The sequence below is a fragment of the Erythrolamprus reginae genome, chromosome Z, assembly GCF_031021105.1.
Source record: "Erythrolamprus reginae isolate rEryReg1 chromosome Z, rEryReg1.hap1, whole genome shotgun sequence".
NCBI classification, from domain to species: domain Eukaryota; kingdom Metazoa; phylum Chordata; class Lepidosauria; order Squamata; family Dipsadidae; genus Erythrolamprus; species Erythrolamprus reginae.
In genome coordinates this window covers 48,104,557-48,121,258 of record NC_091963.1, presented here as the reverse complement: position 1 = coordinate 48,121,258, position 16,702 = coordinate 48,104,557, and the positions used below count along the sequence as shown (strand labels likewise).

The 16,702-nt window shown below is 39.0% G+C and overlaps 1 protein-coding gene across 8 annotated transcripts in view; it reads left to right on the top strand.

Annotated features, from left to right (window-relative positions):
* ANKRD28 (ankyrin repeat domain 28) overlaps positions 1–16,217 on the top strand; it is a 120,060-nt gene extending 103,843 nt beyond the window's left edge. For all 8 annotated transcript variants that reach the window (XM_070727725.1, XM_070727721.1, XM_070727722.1 and 5 more), the window contains 4 exons: positions 10,083–10,165; positions 10,821–10,903; positions 11,414–11,505; positions 14,342–16,217. In XM_070727725.1, coding sequence (XP_070583826.1) covers positions 10,083–10,165; positions 10,821–10,903; positions 11,414–11,505; positions 14,342–14,628 — 545 coding nt within the window. In that variant the 3' untranslated portion in view covers positions 14,629–16,217. The remainder of the gene's footprint in view (positions 1–10,082; positions 10,166–10,820; positions 10,904–11,413; positions 11,506–14,341) is intronic.
* The last annotated feature ends 485 nt before the right edge of the window (positions 16,218–16,702 follow it).

Below are 16,702 nucleotides of genomic sequence, written 5' to 3'. Positions count from 1 at the left end.
CTATACCGGATGTCAATGTGCCGTGAACGAGCTCCAACACATTCAGCTTCAGCAATGTATGTGACTGAAACATTATCTTCCATGATAACAATTGGTTTCTTTGGACATTCCCAAAAACTATCAATGAGAGCAGAAACAGAGGTTAATGCATTACAGCAATCAGAAACACAAGCATATTCAGCCTCAGTTGAAGAGCAAGAAATAAACTTCTGCTTCCTAACTTTCCAAAAGATAGGACAACCATTTAAAAACAGTATGAAACCAGAAGTACTTTTTCGTGTTTCTACATCACCTGCCCAGTCAGCATCTGCATAGCAAATCACTTCAGGGTACTTATCATGTTTCGGCTCAAGGAACAACTTCATGTCCTTTGTAAGCTTCATGTATCTCAACAGTCTCTTTATGCAAGACCAATGAAACGTAGTTGCCTTGCCAACGTATCTGGACAGTAGATTCACGCTCAGTGAAATGTCAGGTCTTGTCCAACTGCTGATGTACAATAGCGATCCAATCACTGACCGATACAGCGTTTGGTTCTCAAACTCAGGATGTTCTTCTCGGGCTAACCTGTAAAAATCAGTCTGCATAGGAGAACGACAAGTGTTCGCATCAGACATGTTACAATTCTGCAAAAGCTGGTCAACCTTGCTTTCTTGTGAAAGAGAGAACCCCTTCTCAGTTTTTTCAATCTGAACACCTAGATAATCATTAATATGCCCTAGGCTCTTTAAAGTGAAATGTTTCTCAAGACCCTTAGCAAAAGTTTCACTCATGCATTCATTGGGACCAATGTAAACAATATCATAAACATAAACAAGAACAATTTCATAAGTCTTACCTTGCCCTTTTGTGAACACGCATTCATCTGAGATGGACTTAATAAAGCCCATTAAATTTAGCTTTTGAATGAGGCAGCGATACCACATGAGGGCGCTCTGTTTCAGGCCATAGAGACTTTTGTGCAGGTACCAGACATCACCTTCTCGGTCCTGGAACCCGGAAGCACTCTTGACGTAGATCTCTTCATTCAGATCAGCGTTCAAATAGGCAGTCTCTACATCGAACTGAAAAACCTCTAAGTTCAAAGCAATAGCAGTGATCAGGGCAATTTTGACACTTTCATTTCTGACAGTGGGTGAAAATGTATCAGTGTAGTCATCTGGATAAATTTGAGAAAATCCTTGAGCTACGAGTCTAGCTTTGTACAGCTTTCCTTCATTAGGTTTTTGTTTGACTCCATACACCCAACGTGTGCCAATGACTTTCTTGTCTGTTGGAGGCTCCACCTGTTGGAACACCTTAAGTTTCTTTAAACAGTCCAGTTCACGTTCCATAGCCTCATACCACTTTTCTTGTTCAGATTCAGGCAAAAGTTTAATCTGATGAAAATGTTCAGGTGGAAGTGTAAGATTGTTACACATGAAAGAAAAAGGAGATTGAGATACTTGCTGTGCAAATCTCTTTGGAGGAGTTCCTTTGGTGGTTCTCTTTGAACGCCTTGGAACCTTGGTCCATTGTTCATCATCATCTCCGTCTCCTAGTTTATCGTCAGGGATTTCCTCTGCGGCTGTCGAAGACTGTTCATCATCTGGAACATCAGGATCATCTGGAACAGCTGCCTGAGAATCAGGTTTCGCCATACCATCTGTGTCATCCTTAGGAAAATAAACTGAAGTATCATTACTATGTATACTGGACCAATTAGTGTCTTCCTCAAATTTGGCTGAATTGGAAACAACAGCTCTATGGTAAGTGTCAGCAAATTTGTAGTACTTAGAGCTTTCATCAAAGCCGATGAATCTCATTCTTTCTGACACAGGACCTCCTTTTCTTCTTTGGTCAAGTGGAATGTTAACAGTGGCATAACAACCAAAAATGTGGATGTTTTGAACATCAGGCTTCTTAGCATGAAGCAAGTAATAAGGAGTCTCTTGTATAGTGCTACTCCATGTTCTGTTAACAATGTAATTAGCATACCTTAATGCTTCGCCCCAATATGAAAAGTCCATGCCTGCGTCCTCAAGGAGACAACGGAACATTGTCTGCAAAACTCCGTTCCTTCTCTCAGAAATTCCATTCTGAGGAGGCGAGTGAGGAGGAGAGGTCTGTTGACGGATTCCATTCCTTTTCATCCATCCATGGAACTGCTGGGACATAAATTCTCCACCACGGTCACTTTGAATTCGCTTGATCCAAACATGCGGATTTATAATGTTCTTGTGGATTTAAATAGTAAGGATGTTGGAGATATTAGCAAGGTCCCTCAGGCAGAGAATGAGGGGATGTTCAAAGGGGAAGTTGTTCTAAGTGAGGTACATAGTGTCACCAAACCATCAAGTGCAGTTAGTAGAAATAAAAAGAGGACACATTTTCTTGTGGGTGATTCGACTGTTAGAGGTGTTGATTTGGGACAGAGTAAGGATGTGGTGAAGGAGATGAGGTGTCTCCCAGGGGCCACTGCCAGCAGGGACAGGAGGCGGATTACAAACATTGTCAAGACTGTGAGTAAAGGTAATAACGTTGATGTGGTGGTGCATCTTGGCACAAATGATTTGTCCCAGAGAAATGTTAATGTAGTAAAAAGAGATTTTCAATGTCTAAGTGTGGAGCTGGGTAAAATAACTGATTCAGTGACTTTCTCAGAGGTGTTACCTGTTTGTGGCCAAGAGGATAAAACAACGTGTATCAGAGAGTTTAATGTGTGGTTAAGGCAGTGGTGTAAAGCTGAAGGTTTTGGCTATGTAAGTCATGATGTCAGTAGGTGGTTTAATAGGGAGTTGTTTAAGAGCGATGGTTTGCATCTATCATACAGAGGTACCCAGGTGCTCGGTGAGGAATTCAGAACTTTTTTGGACAGGCATTTAAACTAGGTAAAGGGGACAGAGATGTAACTGATGTGGGTGATTTCTGTCCCCGACCAATGAGGATAAATCAGTTTTTGGAAGCTTATGAAAAGGGAGCTGCAAATAAAATAGATGTAGTTGTGGATGATAAGGGGCAAACTAATAATGAAAATAATGTTCTTCGGATAATGTGCACGAATGCTCGAAGCTTGAGCAACAAGCTCTGTGAGTTAATGGCCATAATATCTAGAGATAATTTGGATCTGGTTGCCATAACTGAGACATGGTTTAAGGATTCTAATGAATGGGAAATATCCATACCAGGATAAACACTGTATAGGAAGGATAGAATAGAGAGAAGGGGAGGTGGAGTAGCCATGTATGTTAAAGAAAGTCTAAAAACAACACTAATTCAAAATACATGTCAAGATCTGGAGACTCTGGATTTGCATGCAAAATAAAGAAGGTTCTGTCATTAGAATTGGGGTGATCTATAGGCCTCCAGGGCAATCTGAGGAATATGACAACAAGATGGTGGATGAAATTACCCAAATGGCACTAAAGGGAGATATTGTGGTTATGGGTGATTTCAACATGCCTGATGTTGACTGGAATATCCCCAGTGCCCTTACATGCAAAAGTAAGAATATAGTAGAGGCCTTTACAGGAGCAGCTCTGGCACAGCTGGTTAAGACACCAACTAGAGGGGAGAATATTCTAGATTTAGTTTTTACGAATGGGAATTGGGTTTCAGAGGTCAAGGTGGGAGAAAATTTAGGTTGCAGTGACCATCTATGTTTGTGGTTTGATGTAAAAACTCATTGTGAGCAATCCTATAATGCAACCAAAGTATTGGATTTTAGAAAAACAAATTTTAATGCAATGGGGGAATATTTAGATAATGAATTAAAGGGGAGGGATAAAATGGCAGGAGCGAGAACCCAGTGGACTGTATTAAAAAAGGCCATCTTAAAAGCCACTGGACTGTATGTAAGACAAATAACTAAAGGTAAAAGGAAGAAGAAACCGCTATGGTTTAGCTATGATGTAAGGGCTATAGTCAATGAAAAAAAGGCTGCCTATAGGAGGTATAAAGTGTCTGGAAGTATAGCTGATAGGGAGGTGTATAAAATGACACAGAAGGAGGCGAAACAGATAATATATGCTGCTAAAGCCTCAAAAGAGGAAGAAATTGCCAAATCTGTAAAGAAGGGGGATAAAACCTTCTTCAGATATATTAGTGATAAGAAGAAGAAAAACTGCGGCATCACGAAGCTTAGTACCGGGAATAATACATGCATTAATGGGAATAAGGAGATCGCTGACCATTTCAATAGCTACTTCTGTTCAGTTTTCTCAAAAGACACCTTACAAAATAATACTATAGAGGGATATAGCATTGCTTCCAGCTGTACGGATTCAGCTCCAGTGATCTTAGAAGCCGATGTCTTAGAAGAACTTGAACGATTAAAGATAAATAAGGCAATGGGTCCAGATGGCATCCACCCCAGAGTTCTTAAAGAACTGAGATCTGTCATTGCTACCCCCCTGACTGATTTGTTTAACCAATCCTTGTTAACAGGAGAAGTTCCTGAGGATTGGAGAATGGCCAGTGTTGTGCCTATCCACAAGAAGGGCAGTAGAAAAGCTGGTAACTACAAGCCAGTTAGCTTGACATCAGTTGTAGTTAAAATGATGGAGACTCTACTCAAAAAGAGGATAAATCAGCACCTAAAAAACAATAATTTATTGGACCCAAATTAGCATGGCTTTACTGAAGGCAAATCATGTCAGACTAATCTCATTGATTTCTTTGACTATATCACAAAGGTGTTGGATGAAGGTGGTGCCGTGGATATTGCCTACCTGGACTTCAGCAAAGCCTTTGATACGGTTCCACATAAAGAGCTGATAGATAAACTAGTGAAGATTGGACTTAATCCCTGGATAGTTCAATGGATTTGCAGCTGGCTGAAGCGTAGACATCAGAGAGTTATTGTTAACGGCGAGTATTCTGAGCAGAGTCAGGTTACAAGCGGTGTGCCACAAGGGTCTGTTCTGGGTCCTATTCTTTTTAATATGTTTGTGAGTGACATAGGGGAAGGTTTGGTAGGGAAGGTTTGCCTATTTGCCAATGACTCTAAAGTGTGCAATAGGGTTGATATTCCTGGAGGCATCTGTAATATGGTAAATGATTTAGCTTTACTAGATAAATTGTCAAAGCAATGGAAACTGCAGTTTAATGTTTCCAAATGTAAAATAATGCACTTGGGGAAAAGGAATCCTCAATCTGAGTATTGTATCGGCAGTTCTGTGTTAGCAAATACTTCAGAAGAAAAGGATTTAGGGGTAGTGATTTCTGACAGTCTCAAAATGGGTGAACAGTGCAGTCAGGCGGTAGGGAAAGCAAGTAGGATGCATGGCTGCATAGCTAGAGGTATAACAAGCAGGAAGAGGGAGATTATGATCCCGCTATATAGAATGCTGGTGAGACCACATTTGGAATACTGTGTTCAGTTCTGGAGACCTCACCTACAAAAAGATACTGACAAAATTGAACGGGTCCAAAGACGGGCTACAAGAATGGTGGAAGGTCTTAAGCATAAAACGTATCAGGAAAGACTTAATGAACTCAATCTGTACAGTCTGGAGGACAGAAGGAAAAGGGGGGACATGATTGAAACATTTAAATACATTAAAGGGTTAAATAAGGTCCAGGAGGGAAGTGTTTTTAATAGGAAAGTGAACACAAGGACAAGGGGACACAATCTGAAGTTAGTTGGGGGAAAGATCAAAAGCAACATGAGAAAATATTATTTTACTGAAAGAGTAGTAGATCCTTGGAACAAACTTCCAGCAGACGTGGTAGATAAATCCACAGTAACTGAATTTAAACATGCCTGGGATAAACATATATCCATCCTAAGATAAAATACAGAAAAGAGTATAAGGGCAGACTAGATGGACCATGAGGTCTTTTTCTGCCGTCAGACTTCTATGTTTCTATGTAAGTACCTCTGCAGCAAAGTCTTTAAAGACCTGAAACGCCTCAGATTTCTGCTTCATTAGAAAAACAAAGCCATAATGTGAGTAACTGTCAACAACAGTTAAGAAATACTTACAGTTACCTTTAGTAGGCCGAAATGGACCGACAACGTCGGTATGGACCAATTCAAAAATGCGTGAGGACAATTGAAGAGCAAATTTTGCAACCGGAGCTGCACGAGATTTTGCTGAATTACACACTTTACAGTCTAGATGAATTTTGCAATCACCATCAACTTTGAAACCATTCACAAACTCAGGCATCTTTGCTAAAACGGGTAAGACGCATGCCCCAAGCGACGGTGCCATCTGTGAACACACCTGGAATGAAAAGATTTGTTTGTTAATACAGGTTTAACATTAGTAACAGCATTAGGAACCTCGGAGACTTCATTGGCTTTAGGAGCCTCTGAATCTAAAGTGGCAACAGGTTTTCTCTCTGGACCTGTGCTTTCGCCCTTTGGAACTTTTATACTTACATCACCCTTGGGTGGAGGTTTAGGTTTTAAATAGTAAACACCTCTAATAGGAATGCCAGTGGCAAGGATTTTGCCATCCTTCATAATGCAAGCTTCTGAAAGTTCATGGGTTACTAAAGTCCCTAATTCTTCATTCAGGCGATACACGCTGAGAATGTTGTTCTTGGCACTTGGAACGTAGAAAACACGTGAGATGTGTCTGTCCAGTTCTTTGACGTGGACATTTCCTTCTCCTTCCACTTTGCAGAGGTATTCTGCAACTCCAATCACCTCTTTGACATCTGTCTGGTGAAGCTCAGTGAAGAATCCTTTCTGGTATGCGATGTGCACGGCTGCTCCGCTGTCAAGTGTCCATAAGTGACGTATGTCATACTGTGGACTCTTGTCAGGAACAGTGTTGAGGAGGAGAGTGTTAACATAAACACGTTTCTCACCTTTGGAGTCTTTAGGAGTTGACTTGTCAGCTCCGGAACTCTTTCCTCTGGATCCTTTCTTTTGCACCGTCTTGGGTTGAGTTGGATATGTGGGAGAATCAGATTCGCCAGATTGAACACTTTGCAAATCGCTAGATTTCCGAGTGTCATCTTTCTTAGATTGCTTCTGGCGTGTGTATCTCGGTGTGCTAGTTTTCTGTTGACCGCTCTTGGCCAAGGTAGGTTTGTATGTAGCTGACATTGGTCTAAACCTAGTGTGCAGCAAACTTTCTTCTTCAATTAGCATGTTACAGAGTCTCTGTGTTGTTCTATGGGCCAATGGGAAGCTGCTAAATCTGAAAACTGCCTCCTTCCATTCAGGGCCAAGGGAATTTATGATGGCAGCATTGACTTGCAAGAAGTCCATGTGGTACCCTCTCTCCTCTAAGTCCTTGTGCATTGATAACATCTTGGACAAATGTGGAGCAATTTCATCCCCAGATTTAAGTTTGGCACTATGGAATTGGGATAACAAAAGGAAGTTGCCTTCTTCTGAAACTGGCCTGAACAGTCCGTCAAGTGACTCTAACAGCTCAGCAGAAGTAATGTCAGGTGAGTACCTGGCTGATAGTTCTGAGTCAATACTCATAAGAATGAGGACTGTCGCTTTTATGTCAGCTTCTCTTTCTTCTTCAGTCCAATGCCTTACTGGTGGATTCAGAGCTATCTGGTCTATCTGATGTGCCAGTAAAAGCAATCTCATCTTATGGAGCCAAATTCTATAATTATGCCTGTTCGCTTTCAACATGGACTCGCCTTTCAGGATTGATGAGGTGATGGCTTGCCTTGTAGATGCAGCAGGCATTGCTGCAGGTGGCTGTTGCACTTGGGGCACAACACCCATTGGCAAGACTGAAGGTTGAGAAGGCTGGGCTGGTTGTGGCAGATGAGGAGTCAGGACTGGTGGTCTCTGTTGTGGTACAGAGGTTGCTGGAACTTGAGGAGGTCCGTCCCGTTGCATTTGTGCAGCCTGGAATGCCTGTGAGAATCTTGGTTTAACATCGAAAGGATTAAAACTCTCATGTAAATAGGCTTTTGTTTCAGGAAATGGCTTTGATTTTTGGCCATACCATCCACTAGAGGCCGCTGCTGCACTATCTGCAGCTGCTGTGGGCATTTCCGCCCCCCTCCTTTTTTCAGCTCCTAGCAATGAATGCAGCAGCAGGAAAATAATGAGAGACAATAGATGCATGCCCAGTTTGAATTGGGTCACACATAGGAATTGCAGACGTGTCTTGACCAAACTGCGCATGACCGCTTTGAGCTGGACAGGACAAAAGAATTCCATCGCTATCAGCTTTTTTGCTTTGCACATGCTCTGAGTTTACAAGTGAAACACATTCCATTTGATCAGTTAACAGTTTAAACTGCAATTTCTTTAATTCTCTCAATTCCTTTCTGGATTCTGTTACTTGTTGCAAATAACATACATAGGATTCTTGCTGTTGCACTGTTTTTCCTCCAGGTTGATTATCAAGATGAATACAGAATGATTCTAAATCATGGATCTCACTCTGAAGCGTTTCAATCATTCCCTCTATTTTCTCCAGATTTGAGGGACTCTGCCTGCTTCTGTTGGAAGTTTGGGAAACTTGATCATCAAGATGCTTTGTTTTAGCGTTTGCTTTTAAAGGAATACTTGATTATTGGAAGCTAAGGCTTTGGGAAGGGATAAGAGTGTCCTCTCCCTCTTCTTCCTCACTTTGCTGGGTAGAAGTAGATTCTATGGGGACCCCCATAATTGTTTTTACTTCTTCATCCCCCTTCTCAATCAGATAAGTAAGATGACTTACGGTTTGATGAGAATCACCGGCTTCGTGAGCTTCCAGCATACGCTGCTGAGACATGATGAAGTTTCTCTTCTCTTCCGAAGTATGGATGAGGGATTTGAGGTCAGCTAGCTGTCCTTCTGAAATTTCATCTATGAAGCTCTGGGAGAAGAGAGGATTCTTCCTCCTTTTAGCCGGCATCAGGGTACGCCCAATAAGTGCTTACCGTGAGGAAGCGCTTGTTGCTTTAATCGGCAACCGCCCAATGCTACCATGACGGAAAGAGAATCCCACTGAGAGAAATCAGCCTGTTAGAACTGAAGTGAGGCTTTCCGGAGGTCGAGGAATTAAAGCTACAAGCTTTCATTATTAAAATGAAGTTAACTTTTATTGTAAAAAGTAAAAAAAATATTTTTGCCGGAGAGGCATAAAAACACGTCTTACATCTTAGCTAGTAAGAAGAAGAAGATGTCTGCCAGCTTCTCTTCCTGCGTGAGGGAGGAAGTGAGCAAAGCACTGTTACATCATAGAGAGGGAGGAGCTACATTAACAAACAGAGTTAACTATTTAACTACAGGATGTTTCTTAATGTCTTTGGAGGCTGTCAATCCACAGCGTGACAACACCCCCACTAGGAAGAAGCAAACATTTTGCGCCCCACCCTACCCCAATTCTCTGCCAGGACAATGGTTTGCAATATTCAGCATATTTTCACCCCGAGTTGTCGGAGAGGGGTGGCATATAAATCCAATTAATAATAATAAATAAAAAACTCAAGTGGCTTATCAGCATGATTGGGGTGTAATGTGTTTAAGTGACACCTTAATTTATTTGGCTTCATGCTGTCCACTGCCAACATTTTTAAACACAGTAAACATACCGGTCTCCCACTTTAGTCACAGTGAAGCCAAGCACTACATAGGCTTTGTCATATTTCCTCATCTTAGCTTTCAGTAGGCTTACATTTGTCTCATTATCTCCGTCTCTCTTCTTTCTCTTAAGGGTTTGTTATCTGCACTTCGTATCTCCTGTTCTATGCTGTGTGCTATTGTTCAGTGCAAAAAAACCTGTACTCTCTGTGGCAAAAAAAGGATGTTCCCCAGGGTCACTTGCCCCTCCCCGGCATCATTCTGCGCCCCTCCAGGGGGGGCTGCCCACTCTTTGAGAAACACTGCTTTAAGTGAATTATAAATTATGGTTAAGAATTATGAAGTAATTTATCTTGGTGTACGGTAAATTTTTTACATTTCCAAAAGAAGCATTTTAACAGGACTGTATAGATTTTCTAAATCCACTATATGAATAAGAGTAATCAGCTTACTGGAGTAAAAAAATAATTCAGAAATTATTTACATATCAGAGCCATGAATCTCTCTTGATAAGAAATGAATTTTAGAGTATAAATGTATACCATGCAAGTGCTGTTGACAAATTTAGCTTTTTAGTTAATATAGTATTCTATTTTTTCCCCAGAGGTATTGGTTAGCAGTGCTAAAGCTGATCTGACTTTGCAAGATAAGTGTAAAAACACTGCCCTACATCTGGCTTGCAGCAAGGTATATATGATTTTCTGATTTGAAGCTTCTGTGATGTATTGCTGCTGCTGTTCTTGTAATTTTTCCTTATAAATTAAGCTGCTCCAGACCAGCAGTGGCATTACACCATTTCAACTGCAGTAGGAAGTAAATATTTTTTTCTCTACAATTATATGTGATGAGAATAGAAGAGATTCTTTCTTCTTATTATTTCTTGGTCCTAACAAGATAATGAGGGAGAAACACATTTTTACAAGAATCTAAAAGCTTAATTTATTTTATTCCTGAACTATTTTATTTATATATCAGTTCCATTTCCATAAAAAGTATCTTGGCACTGGATTTGGCAAAAGAAAAGCAGAGTGATACCTCAATGAGAAGAAGTGAGATATTTTTTTAGAAACAAGAAATATAGCAACTAGTATAAAGGCAAGTGAAGTATTTTGTAGAATATTCAAAAATCTTAAGCCAGGTATGAACTACCTAGAAGATCATATTATTGTTTATTTGTCAAATAAAACTCCATCTCTAAGTTACAGCTATGTGTTCCTTTTGTGTCTAAATGCACTTGTGGATTGTTTCAATAGTAGAAGCTGGTGTTTTCTAAGCCTTAAAGAAATAGATATTACTTTTTAAAAGATAAATAATATACCAATTTTTCTTTGTCTCTTTTTAGGGCCATGAAACCAGTGCCTTGTTAATATTAGAGAAGATTACAGATAGAAATCTAATCAACGCCACCAATACAGCATTGCAGACGTAAGCAAATACTGTTTGGTACAATATTATGCCATATTTTTGTAGTGAAAGATTAACTTGGTTCATATGCTTTTTGGTCTAATAGTTGAGAGAAAACTCTTGCTGTCAAGTTAATCATAATTTTGTGTCATCTAATCAGTAAAGAAGTTAATATTAACTTTTGTTTAAAAACAGACACTAATTATCTATGGATTTAAATGCTTTTAACTATTTAGACATACAAGTAGCAATTTATGTATCTGCTTCATATTTATTTTATTTGTTACAAATATCTTATGCTTAAATCATGCAGTCATTTTAGATAATTTATTTTAATGAATTTAAAATTGTTCTTTTTCCTGCTCTAGAAATGCCTGGGATTTGTCTTTATTACATTTTGCATCCACATTTTTAGAGCTAAGGATACAAAAAAAACAAATACTAGCTGTAAAAGATATCTGTAGATTGATCCTTGTGTACATTGCTGATTTTTGTTGCAGTGTTTTCATACTTTGTGGGTTTTCTGAACAGGCCTTTACATGTTGCTGCACGAAATGGATTAACAGTTGTAGTTCAAGAACTTCTGGGAAAAGGAGCAAGTGTACTTGCAGTAGATGAAAATGGTAAGTGGATGAAAATAGGATAATAATTAATAATAATAATTTATTAGATTTGTATGCCCCTCTCCGAGGACTCCGAGGATGAACTGCAGTCTAATCATGGCAAGTCAAATGCTGCTTTTATGTTTACTTTGAGGCACAGTATTTTTAAATAGGTTGGCTTGAATGTGTCAATACAATAATTGGGATTCATCCATGAATTTATTTCTTCCTTTGATCGTTGCTATAAAGTGAGTATAGTAAATTTATTGCAAATATTTTCTTTCCTATTTTTAAGTATTTATAGTTATACAAGTCACATTTCTTTAAAAAGATACTGAATGAGTCCCTGGCAAATTATAGACTTTTTCTCTCTATTGCTTTAGCATGAATGGATTTATAAATAAATCTTACCAAATATGTGTTTTTTAAAGTGAAGGGTGGGGTAATTGGCATTGGAGAAGGTAGCTTATCAATATCCCATCACAAGTATATCTTTTGTTGTTACTTACACATATTTTTCCTCTCTTCATCTCTCTATATTTGCTGTAGAGGAAAACATATTCTATAAAGAAAGGATAGACAAATATTTGAGGGGTCTTGGTGCATTTTGAGCTTGCTTGTTTTCTTGCATGACATCATCAGTGCTAGTCCAGAGCAGGGTATTCAATTCACATCACAACGGTGTCATGTGATGTATCAGGACTCCCCCCCCTTCGCTAAACTGGGCATGGACGTGGCCAGTACGTGATGCATATGTCCCATTGGCTGGGAGTTTAACAGCCCTGGTCTAGGCTCTCTAGACGAGCACTAATGATGTTACCTAGTTAGAGACTGAAACATCTTCAAGAAAACAAGCAGAAGGCACCAAGGATCCTTTATTTCAACCCTAAGCTACAATATTGTCCTTTATTTAGACAAATATTTGATGTCCATGGGTCTGTTTAATGGCTTACAATATAATATTTTTAGCATTTCTCAAAATGTCATGAAATTGTATTACCAGTTTTCAGTAGAAATGGGTTTAGTTGCACTGACGTTCAAAGTTAAATCTATTGGCTATTACATATTACCCATTATTTATTTATTGGATTTGTATGCCGCCCCTCTCCGCAGACTCGGGGTGAAGTTGAGAAGGTGGTGGTGCTCCAACTCCAGCGGTCCTTGGAAGAAGCTGATTATCTAGGCCCTCAACAGTCAGGGTTCAGGCCCGGCACGGAGACTGCCTTGGTCGCGCTGATGAATGATCTCTGGCGGACCCAGGACAGGGGTTTATCCTCTGTCCTGGTGCTTCTTGACCTGTCAGCGGCTTTCGATACCATCGACCATGGTATCCTTCTGCCCCGGCTGGAGGGGTTGGGAGTGGGAGGCATTGTCCTGCAATGGTTCTTCTCCTACCTCTCTGGTTGGTCGCAGTCGGTGTTAGTGGGGGGTCAGAGGTCGACCTCGAGGTCTCTCCCTTGTAGGGTGCCTCGGGGTCAGTCGTCTCGCCCCTGCTATTCAATATCTACATGAAACCGCTGGGCGAGATCATCCAAGGGCATGGGGTGAGGTATCATCAGTACGCTGATGATACCCAGTTGTACATCTCCACCCCATGTCTAGTCAGTGGAGCAGTGGAAGTAATGTGCCAGTGCCTGGAGGCTGTTAGAGTCTGGATGGGTGTCAACAGGCTCAAATTCATCCCCGACAAGACGGAGTGGCTGTGGGTTTTGCCTACCAAGGACAATTCCATCTGTCCATCCATTACCCTGGGGGGGGGATTATTGACCCCCTCAGAGAGGGTCTGCAACTTTGGCATCCTCCTCGATCCACAGCTGACATTAGAACACCATCTTTCGGCTGTGGTGAGAGGGGCGTTTGTCCAGGTTCGCCTGGTGCACCAATTGCGGCCCTATTTGGACCGGGAGTCACTGCTCACAGTCACTCATGCCCCCATCACCTTAAGGCTCAACTACTGTAATGCTCTCTACATTGGGCTACCTTTGAAAAGTGTTCAGAAACTCCACATCGTGCGGAACACGGCTGTGAGAGCAATCATGGGCTTCCCTCGATCTGCCCATGTTACACCAACACTCCGCAGCCTGCACTGGCTGCCAATCAGTTTTCGGTCACAATTCAAAGTGTTGATTATGACCTATAAAGCCCTACATGGCATCGGACAAGAATACCTTCGAGATCGCCTTCTGCTGCACGAATCCCAGCAACCGATTAGGTTCAGAGTCGGCCTTCTCCGGGTTTGGCTGGACCCAGGGGAAGAGCCTTCTCTGTGGCGGCCCTGGCCCTCTGGAATCAGCTCCCCCTGGAGATTAGGACTGCCCTCACCCTCCTTGCCTTCCGCAAACTCTTAAAAACCTACCTATGTCGCCAGGCATGGGGAAATTGATTCCCCCAGCTGTCTCATTTTATGCATCATTTGTTGAGTTGTGTGATTGTTTTTAATAAGAGTTTCTTAATATGTTTTGTTTTAATACTGGATTTGTAGATTTTATTGTTTGTTGGAAGTTGCTCCGAGTCTTCGGAGAGGGGCGGCAGACAAATCTACTAAATAATTATTATTAATATTATTGAGGTATTTTAAAAATCAATTTGTCCAAGAAAATTGTTCCTAGTATCTTGGTTTAGTTGTGATAGATTTTGTATCTTTCACGTTAAAAGTTCTGATTCTTTTTTTTATTGATTTCAGGAATATGGTGCTAATTTTTTTCAAAGGTCTGGCCCCATAATTATTTAAATTAGTGCAAATTTATAATCCAGTTAGATTAATGATATATTTATTAAGCATAAAAATGTTGTTTTTACATCCACGGCAGAATTGAAAGAAAGTTAAAAAAAATTACTACTTTTCTCTTGTCTATAGGGTATACACCAGCATTGGCCTGTGCTCCAAATAAAGATGTGGCTGACTGCTTAGCTCTCATTCTGGCTACAATGATGCCTGTTTCATCAAGCAGCCAAATACCTTCTCTCGCATTTAATTCCATTAATCATTATACTACCAGTTCAAAGACAGTCACCTTTGATTCTTCACCAATTACTCGAAGTGAACATAGCTCTTATTGTAGTTTCAACAACATTGGGAGGGAAGATGGCTATTCATATACAGAAGAAGATGAACTTAATGACTCTGATTCGGAAACCTATTAAAAAGCTTCATTAGAGGCCTGAAGAGTGAACTTACTTGTTGAATTTCCAGTTTGTTATTGGAGAAAGATGTCTTTCTGAATATAAGAAAAGGACAACCCAAGGAAAAGATTTTTTTAACAAAAGTATGGGGACACATGAAAAATATGACTCTCGGGAGATTTTTAAAAGCAGGTTATGCAAAAGAAATGGTTGGAATCTATGGTTCAAAAAGTTATCTAGAATGTTATTTAATTGCAATGTACTGGTTTCAATGAATAATCCCAATAAGGTTGTGCATCTTTGTATAAAGAAATATGCAATTATACAACAAAATGGAGAATACATTCAAAGTTTAACTATAAAAACTAAGATCATTTTGAAGGCAATAATTGAGTTTGGGATAGGAGGCATTGTTTGTGCTACAAATTGCCAAAGGACCAAATAACTTAAGACTTTTTAAATTTAAAAAACACTTTTTGAGAACACTTGAATAGCTTATATAAATAATAGTCTTAAGCAACTCTTAAATTATAATTAGCAATTAATATCAAATTGGTTTTAACTGTTGATTTGTCTTTAATCATCTGATAGCCTTCCGATATTAAATGTAACTTAAAAATACAGCTTTTAATTTGTTAGACTTTTACGATATTAAAGATGTTACTAGCTGAACCAGGAATTGTCAGGGTAAGATGAGTACAAAAACAGCAATGTAGTGATCACTGCTTAGCTTTCTTTATTTATCACACAAACAGAAAAGGGAAAGGTATGCAAAGATATACAGATACAAAATACACATGGGGTGGGGGATGGGGATTCTCTGGGGAAGTCAAACTGCATCAAAAATATAACTGCAATATCCTGATATTTTATTAGGCTGCCTTATAGATTACTATTTCTTAAATTCACCCAATATTTTACTTAATTTAGTGAGTGATATCGGTGCCTCAATGGTGTACATATAATTAAAAATGTTTTTTAAGGCTAAGAATATGACTGAAAAGAATACAATAAAATACTTTTATTCTATTATCAAAAAAGGTACAATGTTGGATCTTGGAAACATACAGAAGTGGTTCATTTTATAATTTTTCAAATGATACTGATCCTTCTGTTACAGTAAAAAATCTTTACTTGTGTTTGTCTAATTTATAATAAGCTCCTGTAAAAATATAAACATGGAAGAATAACATTTTCCCCCCTCAAGTTGGTTTGTTAAAATAAAAGTATTTACTTTATTTTGTTCTGCTTTAATTGAATAATTAAACAGTATAACTGTTACTTGCTTTGGTTATGTACATGCGAGATAATCTTGCATGATAAGGTAATAGCAAATGGATCCCTACCTTCTTTTATCCTTTTTGTATTGTAAAACTGGAAATCTTAATACCATTGTAAACTATCAGCTTGTTTTCTGAACATAGTTTGAAAACATAAGACAGTATTTTGATCTATTTGATAATTTTGTGGGTTTTTTGAAGAATTAACGAGCATGTACATAGAAATAGCATTTGCTTGAATACTGTACTTACCTGCACTCTTTCAGTACATCAAGATTACTGTGTATATTTTACAGAGTTTAATAAAATCCAAATGTGAGAATTGTATAATGAATAATTTATGTATTATTATGGAGTATTGAGAATTAATTCAAATTTATTGTATTGAAACCTCAGATTTATAAATCTTATTGTGCAATGTTTTTTATTTTCTTTATTCTAAAGCAATAATTAGCTTAACTAGTATCTGAATTAGCAGCAATTCAGATATTTAAATATATATATATATAATGGAGACCTTGTTATCTTTTTTATTTTAACTGGATAAGTTTGAGGTTTTCTTTTCTGAATCACTTTATATACACTAATGTCGAAAATGGAATAGATCTAGTAATTAACTGGGTATCAACATGCTCTTTATAAGACTTCCTTTTTACTTCACAATTAACTGTGAAAGCAATGTTTATTTTATAAATGAAGCTACCAACTTTTCAAAAATTTGAATTGATGAACTAGCAGACATTTAGTTTCTTGTTTTACTCAAATCATTGATTTGTCTTGTATTTCTCTCAAAATCCTTAGGCAAGCAAAAGAAA